At 37.3% G+C, this 23,065-nt stretch overlaps 1 protein-coding gene across 1 annotated transcript; it reads right to left on the minus strand.

Moving 5' to 3' along the window:
- Positions 1 to 11,837: 11,837 nt before the first annotated feature.
- On the minus strand, positions 11,838 to 12,383 carry LOC141590457 (uncharacterized). The gene has a single exon (XM_074411048.1). It carries the CDS (start codon positions 12,381 to 12,383, stop codon positions 11,838 to 11,840), a length of 546 nt encoding a protein of 181 aa, XP_074267149.1.
- Between the last annotated feature and the right edge of the window lie 10,682 nt (positions 12,384 to 23,065).

Raw genomic sequence — 23,065 nt, forward strand, 5'->3', positions numbered from 1 at the left:
GAGGAGGAGGCTGTTGACGAGTAGCTGCTGGTCTACTCACTTCCCCAGTTTCTAGCTGGTTAGGGGAAGTTCGTATTTTTTGTATGTATTTCTGCTCTTTCTTTTTCTTTTTCATCTACTTATTTATTTATTGTATTCATTCATTTATTGGTTTTTTTATCCCGTTCCCCGTATATATATTGCTGGTGTATGCTGGAGGACAACAAGGGCGTTGTCCCTTTTGGTTTGGGGAGGGTATTGCATCCCTTTGAGTCTGCATTTGCATTTGTTTTGCATTCACGTTTATTTTATTGCTTGCATCGTATTTTATTTCAAAATAAAAAAACAATGAAAAAATCTCATAAAAAATAGAAAAAATTCAAAAGTTTCACGTTTCTTTTTGCATATAGGTTGAGTCAAAACGGTATATTTCCGTGATGATTTTGCACTTTAACTTGTCATTTCACTTAAGCCTTGCATCTAATTGGCTGTTATTAGCTTTGTCATGCGCATAGTCTACGAGTTAATGTTAAAAATACAGCTGATCCTATAGACTTGACCTTAAAAATTGGCAAACTACTTTAAAATTTCTAAGTTATTAGAGCCAAATAACTGGTGTCATTCATGACCAGTTCATGTAGGAATTGAGAGTAGTATACTCCTTGCATAACATGTCCATCACTTTGCACTTTTATGAAATTCGATTGCTTTTTACTCGCATACATTCGGGTTTGTGGTCGGTGTCACATGCAGGGAGGTGCTTGCAATTTTCCCCTTTCTTTCATTTTCACCCATTTAAATCCACATTAGCCAAACTTAGCCTTTTGACCCATTAACTACACCCAAATTAAGCATGCTTGTCAAGCTAGTTTAGTGTACTTTTTTGTGGTATATTTCTCATTTATGCGAGTTGGTCTGTTCTAATTCATATGGAGTTGGTAGAAAAGAAAAAAATGTGGGCAAGAAAACGAGAAAAGCATGGAAAAAAAGAGGAAAAAAAAAGAAAAAAAACGTGTGAAAACAGAAAAAGAAATAAAGAAAAAATAAAGAATGTTGGGCAGGAAAATGAAAAGATAGACCATTTAAAAAAGGGAAGTTTGTGACGGTCTTACTCCTATGTTTTATTCTATATCATTTGAGGAGTTGTTGTCTTCTTGGTTAGTGAGTTTTGCGCTAGTGAAGGGCGTATGTGCTTTATTTTCTAGTCAGCTGAGAATCGGATATGTTCTTATATGGTCTTATTTAGGTGCTAGCTTGACGCTTTACCTCCACATATCCCATAATCATTTTTCTTTTTCTTACCTGTTGCCTCACTTTTCCATAACTTTTGTAAGCCCTCGGCTGTGGCGGACATTGTCGGTTGGAATGTATGTATGGTGATTAGAATCGTCTATCATTTTCGTTGCATGCATGTTATGTGGGCCGTAGTTTAGGTGAGTGACTGTTTTCTCTTCTTCTCTTACACATTTATATTCACCTTTAGCTTCATGAGAGAAGAGCGACCCGTGAGTGTCCTATTTTAAAGGTCTTGCAAGGTCGACAGGTCAGCTTATTTATAGACATCATACAACTCGTTTGCGCTTGACTGTTGTAGTTATTACTGTTGGTTATGATTGCATTAAACGGTTTAAGTGGACAAGTTATGGCTAGCTCTTAGTTTTCATATCCGTTCCATTGGTTTACATATAGTTTACTCGAGGACGAGTAAAGGTCCGGTTTCGGGAGATTTGATACGTGCAATTTATAGTCTTTTTAGCCTCTTATTGCACGTATTTCTGTATCATTTACATTGTTTTGTATTGCAAAATGCCCCGAATTGGCTACTTTGGTTCGTCTTGTCTCATTTACAAGAAATGGACCTTAAAGTGGCGATATCGTACCTTTTTCGTGTTGGAGTGTCCCCGACAATAATGTGATCACATTGTTGATCATATTGAGATCACATGTTTAAATTTCATATTAAGAATACATGAGGGAAAGTAATACTTCTTAGTCAACTGGTCCACACATATCGGTAATGATTGGCTGACTAGAGTTTGACATTACTGTCGTGCGACGGTGGTGACCAGTTGATCCCCTAATGTCATACCTGTAGGGTAATGCTCTTAATTGATTATTTAATTAATCGTATGCTTATACGGGTTAATTAAATTTCTTAAAAGTGACGAGTGATTTTGTGAGTAAAATTACGTGTCTTATTGTAATTTGATTAAATAAGATTCGGTCCAAGTAATCGAAATGTTTTATTACTTAGATTAATTTATTGTTTATGAAACAACTAAAATAGAATGAATAATTTATTATAAATACAAGTTGTTGCAGTTTATAATTATATGACCCATTTTGGTACAAGTAATTATGAATTACTAATTATTTTTGTATGTGACATATTTAATTATATGATGATTTTTAATATGTTAAAAATACATTATTATGTAACATGTCACATATGTCACAATTGACAAATGACAAAAATAAAATAGACCTCCACTTTATGGGTAATAACCGGTTTTATGGAGGGAGTATTAGGTTTGTGTTGTCTAATTTATTTATTCAAAAGAAACACAATGATGACCTGTTTCATAGCCATGTAAACCTATTATTCTTGGGAAGAAAACAAGCTCATGCATTGGCTCCTCTCCTCCCATGCTACCCGGTTTCCCAAAAAGGAGAAAAAAGAAGAGTTTTTCTCTTACATTTTTATTCATTCTATAAGTTGTAAAAAGATTCAATGTTATATTTTTACTAGTGGTTCCTTTTACTCTACATTTTTGAGAGAACAAGGAGAGCTCATAAAATTCTTATCTTGGCCGAAATATATCAAGAGCAAAATACAAATTATTTTGTGTCTATTTTAAAGGTAGCTTTTATTAATACTAGTCTCATATTAATTTAAACTATTAAGGGTATTATCTTGATACAATCCTTGGGGAGAGATTCTACACTTGAATCTTGTTCATCCATAAGGAAAGCTCAAGAACTAAGTAAGGTAGGTGACCTCACTAGTGCCCAAAAATCCGAAATATCATATGTAAGGAACCGATTTTCTCCATACTCTTGTATTTATTTTGCATGCATAAGATCTTAAATTAATTTTATGACTAAATTAATTATTCACATATTCAATATGTTTAGTAATGAGATTTATGAATCTCAACATTTCGTTCCTCTTAGCATGCATTTTGAGGAGATGGAGATTTAGAGCAGAATGTCGTACCTCGGGAAGCGTAAAGGTAGTCCTATGAAGCTAACCAAACGAGTTCCTTGCTGATTTCAGTGGTTTGCACTCGATCGAGAGGATTTGGTGGTCGATCCAGTAGTTTTGGCAGTGAAGATGTTCGATCGAGTCCCTGCTGTACTCGATCGAAGTGGGCTAATTTGGAAGTGTTCGATCGAGAGCCCAAGTTGCTGGATCGAAAGGTTTTTATGGAGAATCACTCGATCGAGTAGTTTAAAGTTGCTCGATCGAGTGGATAGCTTATATACAAAGTGGAGAATTGATGAAGTCATGAATAGGCTAGAGAATTAATTGTGAGAATCTGTGCCATTAGTAATATAACTGTAATATGTTTAGTTGAGTGCACGCTTCTAAACCCCTTAATCTTGTTAAATTCGCTCCTAGATCGGAAGATTGGAATGAACTGACCTTCTACGAGTAGTATACTGCTCTAACGAGGACAGAAGTTAAGTTAGTTGTAATCTAGGGTGGATAGCGGACCGGAAGGACCTTTCCCTTGCCCTTCTCACAGTAGATTGTCTGGACTATTTATGACTGAGTTAGTGAACTGCCATGGTGAACCGAAATTCTGACATATTTCTTTTTATCTGATTGCATCCTTAGCTTTTTCTCACTTTATTGCTCTTGCTTTTTTTTTCTTGCCTTAGACCTTATTTGGTTTAGAAAACAATTTAAAAACCCCCCAATTGTTACTAGACAGACGAGATTGACAGATAGATACTTTAGCCTCCCTATGGAGAACGACCCTACTTACCGCTGACTTCTGTTAGTAGTATTAGGTATTTATTTTTGATACTAAAACGACGGTATCAAATTTTGACGCCGTTGCCGGGGAGGCAATTGGCTTATTTGTCTGTTTTTCTTTCGTTGGTCTCTCTCAATCTCAGGGAATTTTTAATTCCTTGAGACAGTTCTTATTGATTTTCTCTAGTGCTGTTTATGCCCAAGTCTAACAGGTCAGAGTTAGTGCCAGCTGATCCTGAACCAGAACGGAAATTTCGTTATTGACAAAGATTGCAGAGAAAGATTCAAAAGGAAGCCTTGAGTACTTTTGAACCCGAGCTAGAACACTTTTTATTTGTAGATGACCAGTCTTTTCAAGAAGACAATTCTATTTCTCCCAGTTCTGTCAAGATGCCTAATATCGCGAGTCATTCAGAGCCAACAGTTGCCTCAATCCCTAAAGGTTTCAAACTTGCGACCGAGGATGGGAACACATTTGACATTCAGCCGTCTTATATCAATCTCGTCGAAAGAAATCTGTACGAGTAGCTGGTGAGGATCCGTGTAACATATGGAGGTTTTCACAGACTATTGCTCAACCATTCCCGCTACTAAGGGAGTGACTCAGGATAAGATTAAGGAGGTCCAATTCCTTTTTTCTTTGACCGATGGAGCCCGAGAGTAGCTCACAGATCTCGACAGAACCGTAGCCGATATTACTAACTGTGAGACCCTGGCCCTTGCATTTTTTAAAACGTACTACTAATCAGCTGAGAGGAAAAATTACAAGCTTCAAACAAACACCAGATGAAAACTTGTATGAAGCATGGTGCCGGTTTAAGAATTTGGTGCGGTCTCTTCCGCATCATGGTTTCGATCAATGGTTCTTATGCAACCAGTTTTATAATGGGTTGTATGACGACCACCGCGCTATTTTGGACGCCTCATCTAATGGGCGATTTCAGAAGAATAATGATGATGACAAGGGATGGAGAATTATAGAGGAGATGGCTACCCATTGTGCTGAGTATGAGAACCCAAGAGGTGGTATTCAGACAGTTTCTTCTGTTGATAGTGCAGTTGTGGCTTAGCTGGAAGCCATGAATGCCCGTTTTGATAAGCTAGAGTTGCAGAATGCTGGTGATCAACTGACGGTTCACTTGTTGACTAGACAAGAAGCCATTTTATGTGAGAGGTGCGGTAGTAATGACGGTCACACTGCTGTTGACTGTCTAACTGAGAAGGAGCAGGTTCTTGCCTTTCAGCAATAGAGGCAATGAGGCTCCTATTATAACAATCAGAGTGGAGTCCATCCTAATTTGAGATGGACTAGTCAGAATGTGTTGAATCCCTCACCTCCACCACAGCAGCATCAACCATACATTCCTCTTCACAAAGCTCAACAAGGCTTTCAAAAGCCTCCATCCTTTCCACCGCCGTAACAAGGTGCTTCGTCAAGTGGAGTTAGTGAGATGACTGAGTTGAAATCAATGATACAAGCATTGACTGTTCAGTTGCAGAAGAGTGACCAACAAAAAGATGCATCGATCAAGTCACTCGAGTCCCAGAGAGGTCAACTCGCTGCTGACCAATCTTCAAGGAAGCCGGGTCATTTACCATCTCAACCTGACAAGAACCAACATAAGACGGTAAATCTGATTAATTTGAGAAGCGGTCTTTCCTATGAAGGACCTAAAATGCCAACTGTTGAAGACAAATCAGACCTGGAACCTACTGTTGCTGAGCGTGAACAGTCGTCATTGAACAAAGCAATGCTGAACCCGAGGAAAATTCTCGATCAACTCATTTCTAGTGGTCGATCGAGAGGAAATTCTGAAGAAACTACTCGATCGAGTGAAACGGTTGTTCGATCGAGTAATGCTGAAATTGAAGACTTCGATCGAGTGGAGGAAAGTACTCGATCGAAGGAAATTGCTGGTGAAAGAGCTGGATCGAGAGGAAAAAGAGGTCGATCGAGGAATAAAGATGATGATCGTGCTAAGACGTTGGCAGAAAAAAAAAAGGGGTTGGAAATTCCTATCATGGTTCCTTTCCCAAGGCGATTACAGAACAAGAAGGCCGAACAACAGTTCGGGAAATTTGCTGATATCCTGAAGAGCCTTCATGTCAACGTTCCTTTCGCCGAACTGCTTGCCCAGGTACCCTCTTACATGAAATTTATGAAAGAAATATTAACGCGTAAGAGGCATATTAGTGACCACGAAATGGTAGCTTTGACTGAAATAGGGTCCGCTTTAATTCAGAATAAGACACCACCCAAACAATCTGACCCGGGTAGCTTTTCAATTCCATGTCATATAGGAACCCACTTAATTGATACAAACTTGAATGCTTTAATGAATGCTATGTATGTCTGCTCAGGAAATTAAAAGTCTTCAAACTAAAACCTTAAAATAATGGTTAAGGCTCAACTAATATATTTATATCCTATTAAGACGAACGTATATTTACTTAGGCTTACACACTATATAGTAGACCAAGAATAGCTAACTGGGCCCAAACACAGACCCGCGCCAATTTGAAGACCCAAAATTAACCCGAAAATCGAATTGACGCGACCTTATTCAATCTGGCCCAAATGTTTTTTTATAGGATATTGATCGTGATCCCCAAATATCTTAATAAATGATAACAACCTACCGAAAATAACTCTAACCCGAAATAACACGATCTGACTCAACCCGAATTCTTGCAAACCCGAATCAATCGACCAGAACTTGGCCCAGTTAATGGCAAGTGGAACCGAAAGTGAGAGAAAGGGCTGTGAGATAAAGGGTTGTGAGATAAAGGGTTGTGAGAGATCACAGGATTCCATTAATACAAGTCAATTCAATTTCCAGGAAATTTCCATCAACTCATTAACTTAGGTTCAAATTAATGTAATTGTATGTGTCATCAAGGTACTAAAATTTATGAAGATTCCCAAAAATAAACGTATGACAAAGGTTTAGAACAAGAATTCCAAAGAAGAATCAACTATAAATGGATTAGATGCTTGAATTAGTAAAATTGCATTTAACTTTCGACGTAAGCGAATTGAATCATTAATTCATTCGTTTCTTTTTTTAACTATTGACCACGTCGATTTCCATTGTAACAAACTTATGCCTTCTGAATGAAGGTAGGCAAGTCAAACGTGCTAGGTAGAATGTTAGGAGTTGAAATAGTAACCTGTTCTGGTTTGTAAATGTACTCCCTTCATTAGTCTTAAATCCGTGTAAATTTTAAGGATATACTTTTCAAGTCTTATTATTATAAAAACTATATAATTCTTAAGAGAATTTGCTAATTAATTAAAATAAATGTAGTTTTTTTTTTTTACTTTGTGTTATAATAATGAAAATTGTTTGTAAATGCTTCTTTAAATTTTGTTCTTATGCATTAGAGTTTCATTTGCAATACTCAGTGTTTCGTTGTAACGCAGAGTATTTTGTTTGCAACAGCAAATACAAAGTTGCGTTTGCAATTAACGTAAATGATTCATTAAAGCCATTTGGTCGAATAGTTATAGTACATTATGTCCTTCTATTAGATCATTTGGGTTTTTACATTGTGTTTTTTACTCGAATGATTTTATAAAACCCGAACTATATATACAAGTAACACCCCAATATACCAAGGTGCCTTACCAAAGACCATCCCAGCATATAAAGGTGTTACCATCTCGATTGCCCGACGTAAATATATCAAAAGGGACCATCAAAGAACAATTAATAAATTGTGAAGTTAAACTTATTAGATAATTCAAAACTAAAATCCAAAGTATGAAGAAACATAAACCAACTTGTGGACATGGGCCACCCGCGCCGCGAGCATCCGCGCCGCGAGCACCTGCGCGTTGATCTCGAGGCGGCGGCACTTCTCCCACGGAACCTTGGTTTGCCAAAGCACGTCATGGACCGTTACCAATTGGTGAGGCATTGAAACCGGTGAAAGGTTGAATAAGCCTACATTTGTAGTGTCTCCACCAATTTTTATGGAAAATTGGAACCGTTCGAATACCTCGTGCCATGTCAAGACACAAAGTAATGACATAAACTCTTAAAACTCGTTACCCTTAGCATTCTATGTATAGAATGACTCTCGAAGATGCCAATGGACACAGATGTCCATAGATAACTGGAGTAAGGGGTGAGGGTACGTATTAGGAAGCTCTTTAATTCGAACACCTAATCCCGCCCGCCTCGATAGCGACCTCTACTAATGATTAGGGAAATTGTTCATAGTTGATATGTCGTCGATGTAATGCATGCAATGCAACAAACAATAAATTAATCCTAGCATGTGAGATTAGACTATGTCCGTGAACACGTGTTTTAGCAAACAATTGGGTCGAAGTTGGAAGTTAGATTCATTACATGCGAACGCCAAGTAAATAAATCATACATAATAAATAAAATTACAATAATTAAAATTACAATAATTACAAGGATTATTTGATCTACGTCAAAAGCGCGCTCAAAAACGGGATTTCGAAGAAGAAAATAAAAGAAAGAATAAAACTAGAAACCAAAGTATGAAAATATGGCAGATTAGAGGTGATAATACGAATAATTGTTGATTTAAACTGTAATTAGATGCTACGTCAAAGCGAGAAAGATTTCAGGGATAGAAACCAATCCAAAACAGGGGCAGCCTCTGCTGCGTCCTGTAGATACCTCATTTCCGCACCTCCCGTAAACCACCCGGTGATGATTGGGCCGCATGTTTGGTACACGGAACGATTTATGACGGTTCATAAGTTTATCATCAAGTGATAGCTCAAATACTTGTGTCTACCCCTTGGTCGTCATCTACGTGCCAATACGGTCGTTTTGACAGTAATTAGAGTTCATTTGGAGTCCGGGTCAAAAACCGCTTCATTTTCTAATAAACCGTTTAAAATGCCGAGTCAGAATGTCCTAGAATATTCCGATTTTTATTCCATAATTTAAAATCTTATTTTAAGGAATAAGGAAGTAGAGATCCACCGCAATTCCATAAAAGAAACGCGGAAATCTTTCTTCCATAGGAGGAAACCTCTGAGGAAAGGATGCAGCACCTGCTGCGCCTCTTCCCCAGCTCTTTTCTGCGTATTTTCGGATTTTTTCCGTGATTTCTTTCCAAAGTTCGAGTCATTCCATAACTCTCCATATTTTTTAGTATAAGACCGTGCTCAAAATGATTTTTCACGCGAGTGTCCGCCCTTCTCTTCTCCCTTTGCATTCTAAGACCGTGCTCTAAGCTTTTGACGTCTATGTGCTTAATCAATCGACCACGTAAGCTCAAATCATTCTGAGTACCAATCACGTTGCATGAGCGACCAATTTGACCACTACACATCAATCAATCTAATCTAAATCCTCTTACAAGGGCACTTTCTTCATACATTCGAGTCGAGCAATCCCTAAAACGTTAACTTAGTTAATATTGTTTTGTCAAACATGTAAGTCTGAGGGTGTAAATCCCATCTTTATTATTGTATTTTATTATTATACTAAATAATGTATGATTTACGTCCAAAGCATGCTTAAAACCGATTTCTAAAACCCTTTCATTAAACTGTTTTTACGGATTAACAGTGGGCAGACGTCGTGAAGAAACGCAGCAACTGCTGCGCCTCTTCCAGAGGCTCCCGCAGTTCCTGCTTTTCTTCTTCCTCCTCCGTCCTCTGTTAATTCTTCCCTTTTGTCTTAATTCTTAATAATCGTCGCGTTTTATTTACGGTTTAAATCCCTTATAGTTAATATTTGCGGGTTTTCGCCATTAAATCAAACCCGGATTTTTAAATACTCGATTCATTCATATAAAGTTTCTGAGATTCGCCTTTGTACATATTTTTACCTTTTATTTCCAATTTGTCTCGTTCTTTCAACTCGTTTCATAAATTTAACCTAGTTTGACATAACTCGTTTTAATTCGTTTTAATTAGCCTTTAATTCATCCTAATTAGTTTTAATTCGTTTTTATCGCTTTTATGACGATTCATATGTAAAATTAATATGATAAATCACTTTCATCCGAGTCAAATATCAATAATCAACCATTAAAATTGCCAACGAACATTAACAACTCGCAGTTTTGACTTCACAGCCAGAACTAACCTCAGGAACAGACACAGTGACCATTGTACCTCTTCCAAGGGACGCAGCAATGCTACGGCTGTTCCTGGGTGATTTCTATCTCTGAACTTTCGTTCTTGCTTTGACCTAATTCTTTAGTTACGTATTAATCGACTATTAATCGTAATATCGTCTTAAATCTGTCCATACTTTCTAACCTTTATTTATTTTTCTTTCTTTTCTCAAATTATCCGTCTTAAGTATATTTTTGACGGAAATCAATCTAATTCGTTGTAATTTATTGTAATTTTAATTATCGCAATTTATTTATTGTATTTTATTTATTGTATGATTTATTCACTTGTTCTTCACATGTAATTAATTCTAAACCCTAATTCGACATTAATAAGTGCTAATTACTCGTTCACCGACTTAGTTAATTCTCACATGCTAGGATCAAAACGTTGAATGTTGCATTGCATGCATATAATCGACAGCATATCGAGTATGAATAGCTTCCCTAATCATTAGTAGAGGCCGCTATCGAGGCGGGCGGGATTAGGTGTTCAGTAAAAGGACTTCCTAATACGTACCCTCGCCCCTTACACCAGATCTCTGTGAACATCCGTGTTCATTGGCATCCACGAGAGTCATTCTTGACATAGAATGCTAAGGGTAACGAGTTCTTAGTGTCTATGTCACTACTTTGTGTCTTGACATGACGCGAGGTATTCGAACGGTTCCAATTTACCATAAAAATTGGTGGCGACTCCACAAATGAAAACGCTTGTTCCCAAACACCCCCGTGGGCCCCCCGTGTCCACAGTTTGGCGACTCCGCTGGGAAAAATACACTTACGTGTTGCTAAGGGTGAAACTTGAACAAGGTTTAGGGAATAGTTTATATGAGACAGTTGTCGGTTTTCATTACTCGACCTTCTTAGGTCGTTTTATTCGGCCTTCCTAGACCCAACCCAACCCATTCAACCAATCGCCCCGTCTGGACGGTCCAAATTCTTATCTGGGCCTAAGGATATATAGCGATTGACGTCAACCATACCGTGGTACATACTCATGTTTGTATCAAGGGCTTTCACTATTCGAGGAAATGGATTAGGAACCGACCTTACTCTTGTTTGGCACGGACCTCTCCACAGACCAGAGCTTGATTGTTGGTATGGCAACCCACCTTTTAAGCCAAAACCCTTCTAAATGCACTCAGCATACCATTATAATGCCTGTATGAATGCTTGTATCATATGTGATCACCATTTTGTAAACAAAACCATGGCGAAATTTCTGTAAAATCAAAAAACCATTTTAAAATGTAAACATTTTCAAAAATGGCCGAAATTAGCGCAAAATGAGTCGCAACTCTGTCAAAATTCGGGCCTCAAAACCCATTTCAAAACCTCACCTTGAGTCAGCACTCCTACAACTACACTACAGTTGTCTAGGATAAATATTTCAAGACTTTGTCATTTTCAAATCTCACTTAACAGAGTGGCGCACCCCCACTTCACAAGTTGAGTCTTTTCTTTGAGTAAGTGTGCTAGAATGGTCCATAATTGTTGTTTGTTTCTCTTCCTGTCACCACCTTGGGATGAGGTTGTACCTTGATTGTAGTAGTTTCCCTGACCATTAGAGGGTGTACTTAGGATGAGGTTTCTTGTTTTTAGGATGCCCTGGAGGATATCCCAGAACTTCCCAGCACTTATGAGATTTGTGGTTCTCCCTTCCACAATGTATGCACTTCGGTTTTTCTGGAGTTGTTGTCTCCCCCTTACTCATGAGTGCATTCATTTATGGCTCCTTCGGAGTGAGGACATTCTTATTTTAGGCCTCTTCTTGCAACAAGATAGAAAAAGTTGTATCAACAGGTGGCAAGGGACTCATGAGTAGGATGTTGCTCCTCAACACCTTATAATCCTTATCTAGGCCATTGAGAAACAAAGAGAGTCTCCTTTCTTCAGTTTGCTTGTTAACAGCTTGTACGTAGGTAGTGATTTCTGAGGTCATCTTAGTAATCTTAGGATAATTGTTCATATTCTCCAATTCATCCCAAACAATCTGAAGTTGAGTATAATACTCTTCTATAGGCCTGTTGTCTTGAGCAATTTCATACGAATCTTTGTTGAGCTTTAACTTCCTGACTCCATTAGCAACAGAGTACCTCTTGTTCAAGGTTTCCCAAATTTTTTTTGCAGTTTCAATGAACATGACAAGCCTCCTAATTCTTTCGCTCACATTCTGAAGGATCCAAGATATCACAAGACTGTTTGACACCATCCAGGCGTCCTGTTTAGCCTCATTAGTGGTTGGTTTGAGGACAGTCCCAGTCACATAACCAAGTTTTCTCTTGGCAGATAGTGCAAGTTCCATCTGTTGCTTCCAGGATGCTTAATTGTCTGCTTTAGTAAGCTCAGGTGTGATTCTCATGGTGTGTGTTCCCTCAGAAGGGTGAAAGAACAAAGGGTCAGTCATATTAACTGCAGTAGCAGTTGGGATGATACTATCAGGCATGGTTTCAGGATAAAGGTTGAAACTTTACTGCTTAAAACCTTAGACAAGGATAGATCTACGCTGAATACTGCAAGTATGAAGGAAAAAACAGGAAAAATAACGAATACAAGAAAGCAAACAACTTACAAACAAGTGTTCCAATGGCTATCAAGAGTTCAAGGCTCTGATACCATGAAGACTTTTAATTTCTTGAGCATACATGCATACCATTCATTGAAGCATTTAAGTTTGTATGATAAAAGAGGAAGCTTTCTCCAAGAAGAGCCTTGTGGCTGCTTTGATTGATTATAATTTTGTGTGTTACCGATGATGTGACCATATATTCAATTTATATTGGGTTGACATCATAACCTAAAATGATTCTCACTAGAGGACAAGAGTTGGGGAGGCTTCATATGAGACAGCTCACAGTGCCTATTTGCACATAATTGGCAGTACATTTCTCACGTGCTTCTTTAACCCCTTTACATAGTTGAGATAGTCACCTTAACATTTTGGTTAAGATGGTTTATCTAACATAATAGGATATAATTCATTTATTTGCGTTACTTTCAATAGTATTATCTCTGCAATCACACGAAAAGAAAACCTATATGGCCTCTGTTTATTTATTTATTTTTCTTTAGGTAAACCATCCGATATAATTCGGATTCAAGCAAAGTAAGGCGGTAAAGCTCTCCCTCATAAGTTTGAAGACGGTTGTATTCCTAGGGCTTGAACCAAGACATATAGTTAAGCTAAATGTTTAAAACAACCATCTACCAATTGATTGATCCAAATGCTTATGGATACCTATATAGCCTACATAGTGAGTAGTCGTAGATAGTTATTTGTCGCTATCATTTATTTATGTTAGCTTTTAATTAATATCATTATACTGAAACATACTTGGTTCATTACATGAAAATCTATTTTTTCTTGGTTCATTGGTAAATTGGTCGAACACATTTGTATAGATCAATGTTGTTAGCATGACGATTCAACTTTGAATCAATAGTACAACTATAATCGAAGCGATAGGATTGTAAATTGGTCGAACACATTTGTATAGACCAAGAAGTGTTTTTATCATTAATGTAAAACCAAGTGGTAGACTCGTTTAGATAAGTAGAATCGTAAGATCCTACCTAGCACCGAGACCAGTCATCGTCCTATAAATCGTAAAATCGTAAGATCGTAAGATCAGGATTCGGAGCCTTAACATCAATGGTATAGACTACTTGCTCGAACAAAAACTGAAAGATTTGCCTGCCATAGATGGACCTATGAACACGGACTCAGATTAAGGGCATCACAAAATCTCAAATTTCTTTGTGCATCCTGTCCAAATTAATCTAAAAATCAATTAAAACTTGAAATTCTGACTCCGCCACTGAGGCTGCCCATGGCATCTCGAGAGTTTAAACTCAAAGAATAGATTTCCTAGTAACCCTTTCTTCCCTTCACAATTTACAACTACATACAAACCATCATAGACATACCTGGTCCTTCGAACCGTACGGTTACGAGAGCGATCAAAGACGTCTTTCGTGTACCCCTTGACCACTCTAACAGGGTTTTTAACCTCCATGCTATTCCACAATGCAAGATTTCCATCCTTGAGCTTTTGATCACTAGGCTTCTCGGTCCTACCACACCGCGATTTTCCTCCTTCCCCGATGTATGTAAGTACATTACGGTTGTACATTTTGTCTGAATGGCTTTCATTAGCTACTATACAAGTAGCAATTCTTCTATCAACATGCCATATATGATCGATGCCATGCTCATATTTCCTATGCAACCCAACAATTACCAACTCTACTCGATACTCGAATGTATCTCCAACTTTTATTCCTGGAACATCACCAATAATCGGAGACAATTTCGTTATCTTCCCTTCTTTTTTTAATTGCTTCATTGCTATGCAATCAACCCTCACGGCATCTTTTTCGCTTTGCGAAATTGCTTTACACCTTTGTTTAAACAAACACAAAAGCTCATTCAAATGTAAGTCTTGTTTCACTGTTTTATTAGTTTGTTTCTTCACTATAATTCTGTCACACTCCCCTCCCATTCCTAGCTTACTCTTAACCGCGCCAACGCGCCGTTTCCTATAGAAATTCAATTCATCACCTGATCCTTTACTTGACTCGGCTCGATCGAGGTCTAGAGAATCTCGAGTGTATTCTGTTCTCTGTTTTTTTGGGTAATCACTTGAATTTTCAAGCCCAAATGATAAATTTGATTTATTATCCATCATTTAAAAAAAAAAAAAAAAAAAAAAGTGAAGTTTAATAATGCAAAATATTATTAAACCCTGGTAAGGGTTGGGAAAGTTTTGATGGAAAATTAAAGAGGTTTGAGCTTAGGAGAATATAATTAAAAAGAGAAGTTAATTAAAATGATGAAAGAAAGGGGATATTGATGAGATGTATATATAGGTGTAACTCAAGAATGTCATGAGCCTTGCTATGTGAACAACTTAAATTAAAGAAGTCTGACATTTAGGTGACATTAGGTGATTAGTTCTAATTTTGGAACTACCCATAGCTTTTGTCATAAGTATTTAAGAAAATAGGCCGTTGCGGAGTCAAATTTTTAAGGACGAGAATTTTCAATGAAAACGTACAATTAATGTAATAATATAAACTAGTGCATATTCGGCGCGAAAATGCGGTTTTTTAAATCGTTTTTATAGGGAATTTAACAATTAAAGCAAACTAGTTTTAAACCCGTGCAAAATTGCACGGGTATGTATTTGGGCCGGTATTAATGTTTTTGGATCTATTATTTCTTTTTTTTGCATTTCTATTGTAATTATCTAGTTGGTCTAAATGAGCGATCTACATAATTAATGTTTACACTTATTTCAAATACGTGTTCACATGCAATGGTTTAAGAGGAAATAACGTAATATACTATTGTAAATAAAATTTGCATATATAAAAAACTTTACATCCCGAAAAAAGAAATATAATTTAATAATCAACTTTAACATAGGCAAATTATTCTAAAAATTGAAAATTTTCATAATAGTGGTTCTCGGGGATTTGACATTGATTGTTACGTATTTTCCATAATCACCAAGTTTCTTGGAGATATGAACACCTATATTCGTCAAGCATAAAGGCAAAGACGAATTATTTCATTAATTTCTGTAAAATATTCACATTATTTGTTATTCAACGCGGTAAGTAAATGTAATTTATTCACGTAATTATGTAATTTTATTAGTAACTATGTAATTCAGTCCGATTATATGTAATTACTTTCAATTATTCCGATTTGTAATTCATTCCGTTTATATGCAATTTCTTTTACTTCCGTCGTTTATCTATTTATTTCATTAACTATGTAATTCAGTCCGATTATATGTAATTACTTTCGTTTATTCCGATTTGTAATTCATTCCGTTTATATGCAATTTCTTTTACTTCTGCCGATTATCTATTTATTTCATTAACTATGTAATTCAGTCCGATTATATGTAATTATTTTCATTTATTTCGATTTTTAATTCATTCCGTTTATATGCAATTACTTTTACTTCTGCCGATTATCTATTTATTTAATAAAATATTTTCTATGACATAATTTGTCGCATGTTTGTCAGAGACGATTTAAAGAAATAAACTCTTTCCACGTAAACGGGACCTACCATTACCTGAATTTCCCAAAAAAAAAAAAATTGGGTGAATGACGTGGCGCATCCTGTGTTAAGCATTGTCTTTTGCATTAATATAGATAAGATTTTAATAATGTGTAGTAATAAGAGATAGAAGAAATAAAATTAGATATTTTTAGCTTGGGTGAAATTTACAGTCAAACTAAAATTTTGTAATAAAAATGTTATTTATTATGAAAAAGATTGTTAGTTTAACATAAATAACACGTGATTCTTCGTTATCTATATAAAATATTTCAGTGAAGTGTATAACTATTATTGCAATTTTTGTTAAAACATATGAAATAACAAATAGAAAGGAAAAATGGGAAAAGCATACACTAATTTAATAATGTGAGTAAAATTTATGTATAATTCATAAGATGGGCTAGTGGAAAAAGGAGAGATAATGAAACACCAATTAGTAGCCCAGTATTTATTTATATTTTAGGATTTAGAAAGGAGCAAAATTGTAAGTAAATATTGTTTATGCAGGTAAAATAAAAGAATCTTTTATTCTCTTAGTAGTAGGGTTAAGCAAAAGAATCAAAAATATAAACTAAAAAGTTTACTCTTTTTATTGTTCAGCGGGGACAATTGTCGTTGCCTGGCGCCGCCCCTTAGAATATAAGGAGCATAATGAGTAAGAATGAGACGGGAAATACATGGGTTTGTATGTACTTTTTTCGTCTGGGTCATTTGTTTACCTTTGGTGTTGGCACAAAGATTAAGGAAAAAATAGATGACCAGTTATTGGATGATGAGTGGACCAAATTGAGTATAAGTGTTCAAATTATCCGTCAAAAATATTTTACAATAAAAAGGTAAACAATTAATTAATACACCAAAAAAAATAGATAACCAAATAATTGAAAGGAAGGGAGTAACTTTTTTAATTCACTTAGTTGGACGGTTGGACCACAAGATTTGAAGTACAGAATATGTCTTACAATAAGTCGAATTATAAGGGTAAAAAAGATGCTTCATACTATAATTTGACTAAAAAGTGGAGCACTTCATCCAACGGAGAAAAGCTAAGGTTGTGTTAAGGCAATAGAAAGAACCATTTTTTTTTTTTTGACAATAATAAACCATTATATTAAAGGACGAACTAGTACACATAGTTAGCATGTTGCCAGGCTTACAGACCAGTAAGGATAAATTACAAACAAAGCACGGATTTCTCGGATGGAATTCCGCACACTAATTGAGACTGGCAAAGAGGTTGCCAGAACTGCAGATAGTTTACAACAAGTGACCTTAAAACAAACAGAACACAGGCCCACCGAATGGGCGTAGCGCATAGCTTTTAACAGAACTCTAGTTGATGCATCCAAAAATGAACTTGCCCGTAAAATACTTGAGTCGGAGAAATCCAAATCGGCACAGCGGATGCAGCAGCTGAAACAACGTGTTCTTGGGACATTGCGTGGTGAAACAGAGATCGAAAACACTTTTCGTGGAAGTGTTGATTGACCCAGAACAGCAGCGGGTGCATCTAATCCATAAAGTGATCGTAAATTTGTAAAACGTACCTCTGAAAGTCGACTATGTGAGTGCAGCAGATCTTCAATAATGCGACAAGTAACCGCAGGGTCAACAATATTGTTTCAAAAAAGCACGGAATTGCGAGTAGTCCAGATGGCCTGGAGAACACAGCAGAAGTAAGCAGCAGCCATTTTCGATCAGATGCCAAAGTTTGACGATATAGATATGACACGAAATCTGCAATCCAAGAGACGAAAGGAATAGATGGGTTAGCAATGGAGTTAATCCCAAGGGCGGATGCTTTCCAGATATGTTGGGCAATGACACAGGTCCGAAACAAATGCTCTTCAGTTTCAGGGGATGCCCGACATAGTGGACATACGGAGTCGACTGGCACATGTTTTGAAAGCAAATTATCAGCTGTTGGCATAATGTTATGAGCTAACCGCCATAACATAATCGAGTGTTTGGGCAGAATTTCCTTCCTCCAAACAAGCTTCCAAGGAAAGCTATGGACAAACGAGCGGATACATCTGGAAGCTGGAGATTCTGACCATAGGAGGGAATAACCAGATCTAGCCGAGTAAGTGCCATCTTCTGTATATTTCCAGTAAAGAAAGTCATCAAAGTTCGGTGCAGGTGGTTCCAAAGCAATAATTTCCTTTGCACAGGTGGAGAAAAATATCTGAAAACCATGGTAGGATTCCAATCACCCGATTCCAGTAAGAAATCAGAAAGAGATGGTGCAGAATCTGGAGCAGGAACTGGAGCAGTAACAGATGGCAGAGCACCATTAATCCAACGACTGGACCAAATATCCACAAACTTTCCCTTACCAAGCTTCCAACAAATACCGCTTTTAGCCGCACAGACAGCTTTGCAAATACCAGACCATATAAGCGATGGTTGAGAAATGCGAGATTTAGCTAAAGGGATAGGCAAATCTCGGCCATACTTTGGAACCATATATCTTGCCACCAGCGCTTTGGCTGTGAATGGATACGCCAGAAATTCTTAAGAAGCAAAGCTTGACTGAAGAGGTGGGAATTTTTAAAACCAAGACCTCCATATTTTTTCGGTGCTTGCAGTACACTTTGGGAAGCCTAGTGAATAGACTGCTTATTCCAATCATTACGCCACCAGAAAGACGCCATCAAGGCATCTATTTTACGGCACACACCAAGAGGAATAGGGACCACGGAGAAAACATGATTCAGGGAAGCAAGCAAGATGGCCGAAATAATTATCAATTTACTTGGTTGGCTGAGATGGAGAGCAGACTAGGATGCAATGCGAGTAATAAGTTTATCAATATAAGGGAGAAACAGCACATACCTTTTTCGAGGGAAATCAATAGGAACTCCCAAATAAGTACCAAAAGCAGGCACATGAGTCATCTTCAAAATAGAAGTCAGATGCTCTCGGTAGTCCGCAGGTGTATTCGGGCTAAATTTAATAAAGGACTTATTAAAATTAACCATTTGACCCGAAGCCGCTTCAAAATCCCTGAAAAGATCCTTTAAAGTCTCAAAGCCCAACGGTGTTGCTTTGCAGCAAAGAAGAGCGTCATCCGCATAGAACAAATGCGAAAGAGTAGGCGCATATCTCGAGATCTTAATGCCGGTTGTGGAGCCAAATTTTTCAGCTTTGAGTAACTGGCGAGACAAAACTTCCATACACATAATAAAAAGATAGGGAGACAGAGGATCCTCCCTGTCGAAGACCACAATATGAGCGGAAAGATTCTGAGGGTTCTCCATTAATAAGTTTTCAAGGATTTTCAGCAAGGTATATACTCCCTTTAACAACGTTAAGGTAACTCAGTACAAGAATTAGCTTAAATGGTAAGAGTTCTCTTATCCTAATCATAAAATTAGGGGTTCGATTCTCACCCGTGACATAGTGCGTTCATTTGAAAAAAAAAACATCAAGGTTTACTCCTATTAAACAATTCAAATTGAAATAATATGTAATTTCATAAGTTAGAGCTGTTTATATATAAATCTATGTTACAACGAGAATTTACATTGGTCGCGTGTTGTGCTTCCGACACGGTGACACTCGAAGTATCGAGTGTCCGACACTACACGACACTTCGAAACATCTTTGACTATCCAACACCATATCATGCCCAATACTTCTAACCGTGTCAGAGTAACATAGACATAAACTACGACTAGAGAAAATAGTTCGTTTTGTTAGAAGTTTCAATCTATAAAATACGGAGAAAATTTAGCCTTCATCGAGTTAATAATAAAAATCAAATTTTCACATTCATTGAAACCGTCACTTAAAAGACTTTAATGAGCAATCATGATTTATAAGAGGGCACTTATCACAAATTATTATAGCGTAAGACAGTCTCACACCGTGCGACGGTGCAAAGCTACGGGGCACTTATTGCCATGTGACCCATTGTCCGCCGGGGAAAGCATTAATGCATTTACTTCGTCAAAGTAATTTCTAAAACTAGTAATTTGAATTTGTTTTCAAAGGTATCTTTTTGTAACGGGTTTTTCTAACCTATGTTCACTGGGCATATAATTTTCCTTTTTGACTTGTTTAAATAGTTTTTACCTTTTTCATTTTTTAGTAGGATGATTTAATATGTAATGTATTCCTCATCCACTTGCACTCTAAAATCTGGTGTGGATATTAAACTCGTCGTCAAAAGTTACCAACTAAAACAATATTTATAACTTCACAAACTACTCTTAGCAAAGAGACAAGTAAAGGCCGGATCCCAAGGGACGGGTATTGATGTAGGATTTTCAATTGCAAATGGTTGTGTCTTAGGGTGTCACAATATGGGTTGAGATAGGAGATCAACTAAACTAATCAACAATATAAAAGTAAAGTAATGAAAACAAGCAAGATATTTAAAAGGAGATGTAAACAATTGATTAAAGGCATTAGGGTGTCATGGGTTCATAGGGAATTCATGGGAGTTGATCATACAAACATGTTCTCTATTAGATGCAAGCACTTATTGTTGTGATGCGATCGAGTTGGTGTATAAGCTTACAATCCCTAAGAAGGTTTGGGTCCCGGAGCCGAATCGATTAGATTGTACAACATCTACAAATCGACTTAGTCCTTCCTATTCAACTATATGCATGGTCTAATGAGACTCGAGTTGGTGTATAAGCTTACAAGTCTCATTGAAAAGATAGGTGATGGGTAAAAAATGCAAGGATTCATAGGCTCGCATTTCATCAAACATAACATGTGGATAAGTTGAAATCACAACAAGCAAGCAAATTATTTATGAAAACATATTAGATTAAGCATAGATCAATCCCCATGTTGGTTTTCCCTAATTCCCCATTAACCCTAGTTAAGAAAATTACTCACTCATTATCAAGTTCAACATGCTAATAAGATTGTCAATCATACTAACAAGGCAAAACATGATGAATAAATAAAAGTGATTAACAATAATTAAACAAGGTTAAGAGAGAATTATACCTATGAAGATGATTCCAAATAATAAAGCAAAGACTAATAGAAGTACTTGATGATTGATGGAAGGTTGTCAATCCTCCAAATAAACCCAAATAATTTTCTAATTAGCCAAAATAAATGAATAATAGTAGAGAAATTAAGGAAAGATTAAGATTGAGAATTATATTATAACTTGATTAAGAGTTGATTACAAGATTACTACTTGATTAAGGATGGATTAAGAGAACATTAAAAGATTATTACAACTTGATGCTAATCTAGGTAGTACAAAGGGGTATTTATACTAGAGATTAGGAACAAGGATTAGGGTTACTAAAGGCTTAAATGACTATTAAGTCCCTAAGAAAAGTTGAGGAAATGCTCCTCTCGAAGGAAATGAGCATATTTTCGTGCTAGTCCTGCCACGATCCGTGCGTCTTGAGCTGTGGCACGGGCTCTCTGACCTTCGATCCGCTCGGATCGCCTGGAAGACGCTCGGCTCCATGGGTTGCGAGACGCTCGTCTTGGCCGAAAGACGCCCGTATGTTGATGATGGGAGATGCCCGGATCGTGTCTGATCCGTTCGGATCCCTGGGCAGTCAGCTACTCTTCTTTTGGCTCCTTCACAATCCGCAAGGATCATTTCGGGGATGCAAAGATCCTTTCATCATTGCCCGTTTCACTTTATTATCTACTTAGGCCTTCTAGTATTGTCTTCTCTTTGATGCTTGGTCATTAGATGCGATCAATTTAGCTCCATTCCGCCTCATGGATGCAAGGTTAGCACTCCTTTCCTACCAAAGGGGACAAAACCTCAAAGAATATGCAAAATGGAAACTAAAGATAGTAAATGACCCAATTATCTGCTATAAAGCATAGGAACGAGGTTAATTCGGGGACTAAATGTGCTCAAATATGAGTCACATCAAACATCCCCAAACCGAACCTTTGCTCGTCCCGAGTAAAGAGGTGAGTACAACTAGGACCTTTATTTAAACTAACCTACTAATATTGTAACACCCCATACTCCAAGTGCCTTACCAGGACCACTTAAGGCATGGAAGTGCTACCATCTCGGTTACCCGAGGCAATGATAATCATAAGACAATAAAGAAACGTACTTTAAAAGTAAATATAATTTAATATATTACAAGTCTCAAACAAAACTGTCAAATGAAATACAAAGTACTCAAACGGTCCATTGATAAAACTATCAACGCTACTAGACATCGTCTGACACAGCGGAAGACTTCTAACTGCCACGTGATGACTCATCCCAACTATCCCATGTGCATCAATCATACCTGCTCAATAACTACTCACCACCCCCGAATGGATCACCACAGTTTTTAAAACATTTAAACGGGGTTAGTACTAATTACACAAAAACAATGGCACAATGAAACAAGTACACAAACAGTTCGAACAGCTCAACACAACCCCAGTCTCCATCTCCAATCTCCACACAACTGACTACACACTAAAGTGTGTAGCCCTGCCGGAGTACCCATCGCAACAGGTTACTCCTCGCCGCCAGTGGGTGACCGCAGCCGTTCCCACCTAAGCCCCGCTCATCTCCATCGAGCGATAAACCCATGTTCATTAATGTGCACATCCCTCCAGTGGCGGGCTCCACAGGAGGCGAATCAAGGGCGTGAAGCCACTTCCGCAAGTGACTCCACTCAGCCAGGGACGCACCCCGAAGAACACAGACAAATAAACAATAATCACAATACAACCTCAACAACCGTCTGAAACAATCAACAATATGAAATCACAATCGTCTGAATCAATCAACAATCACTAACTACAGCACAATCACCATACACATCATGTAATTAATACTGAGTAGGGAAACCCAACCTGGAATGCAATACAGTCAGACGATCTCAATAGTTGTTATAAAAAAGCCTCCTCTACGAATCCTCCTCCTAACATAACATCACATGTATCAATAACCACA

Source organism: Silene latifolia, chromosome 7, assembly GCF_048544455.1.
Source record: "Silene latifolia isolate original U9 population chromosome 7, ASM4854445v1, whole genome shotgun sequence".
In the NCBI taxonomy this organism is placed as follows: Eukaryota; Viridiplantae; Streptophyta; class Magnoliopsida; order Caryophyllales; family Caryophyllaceae; genus Silene; species Silene latifolia.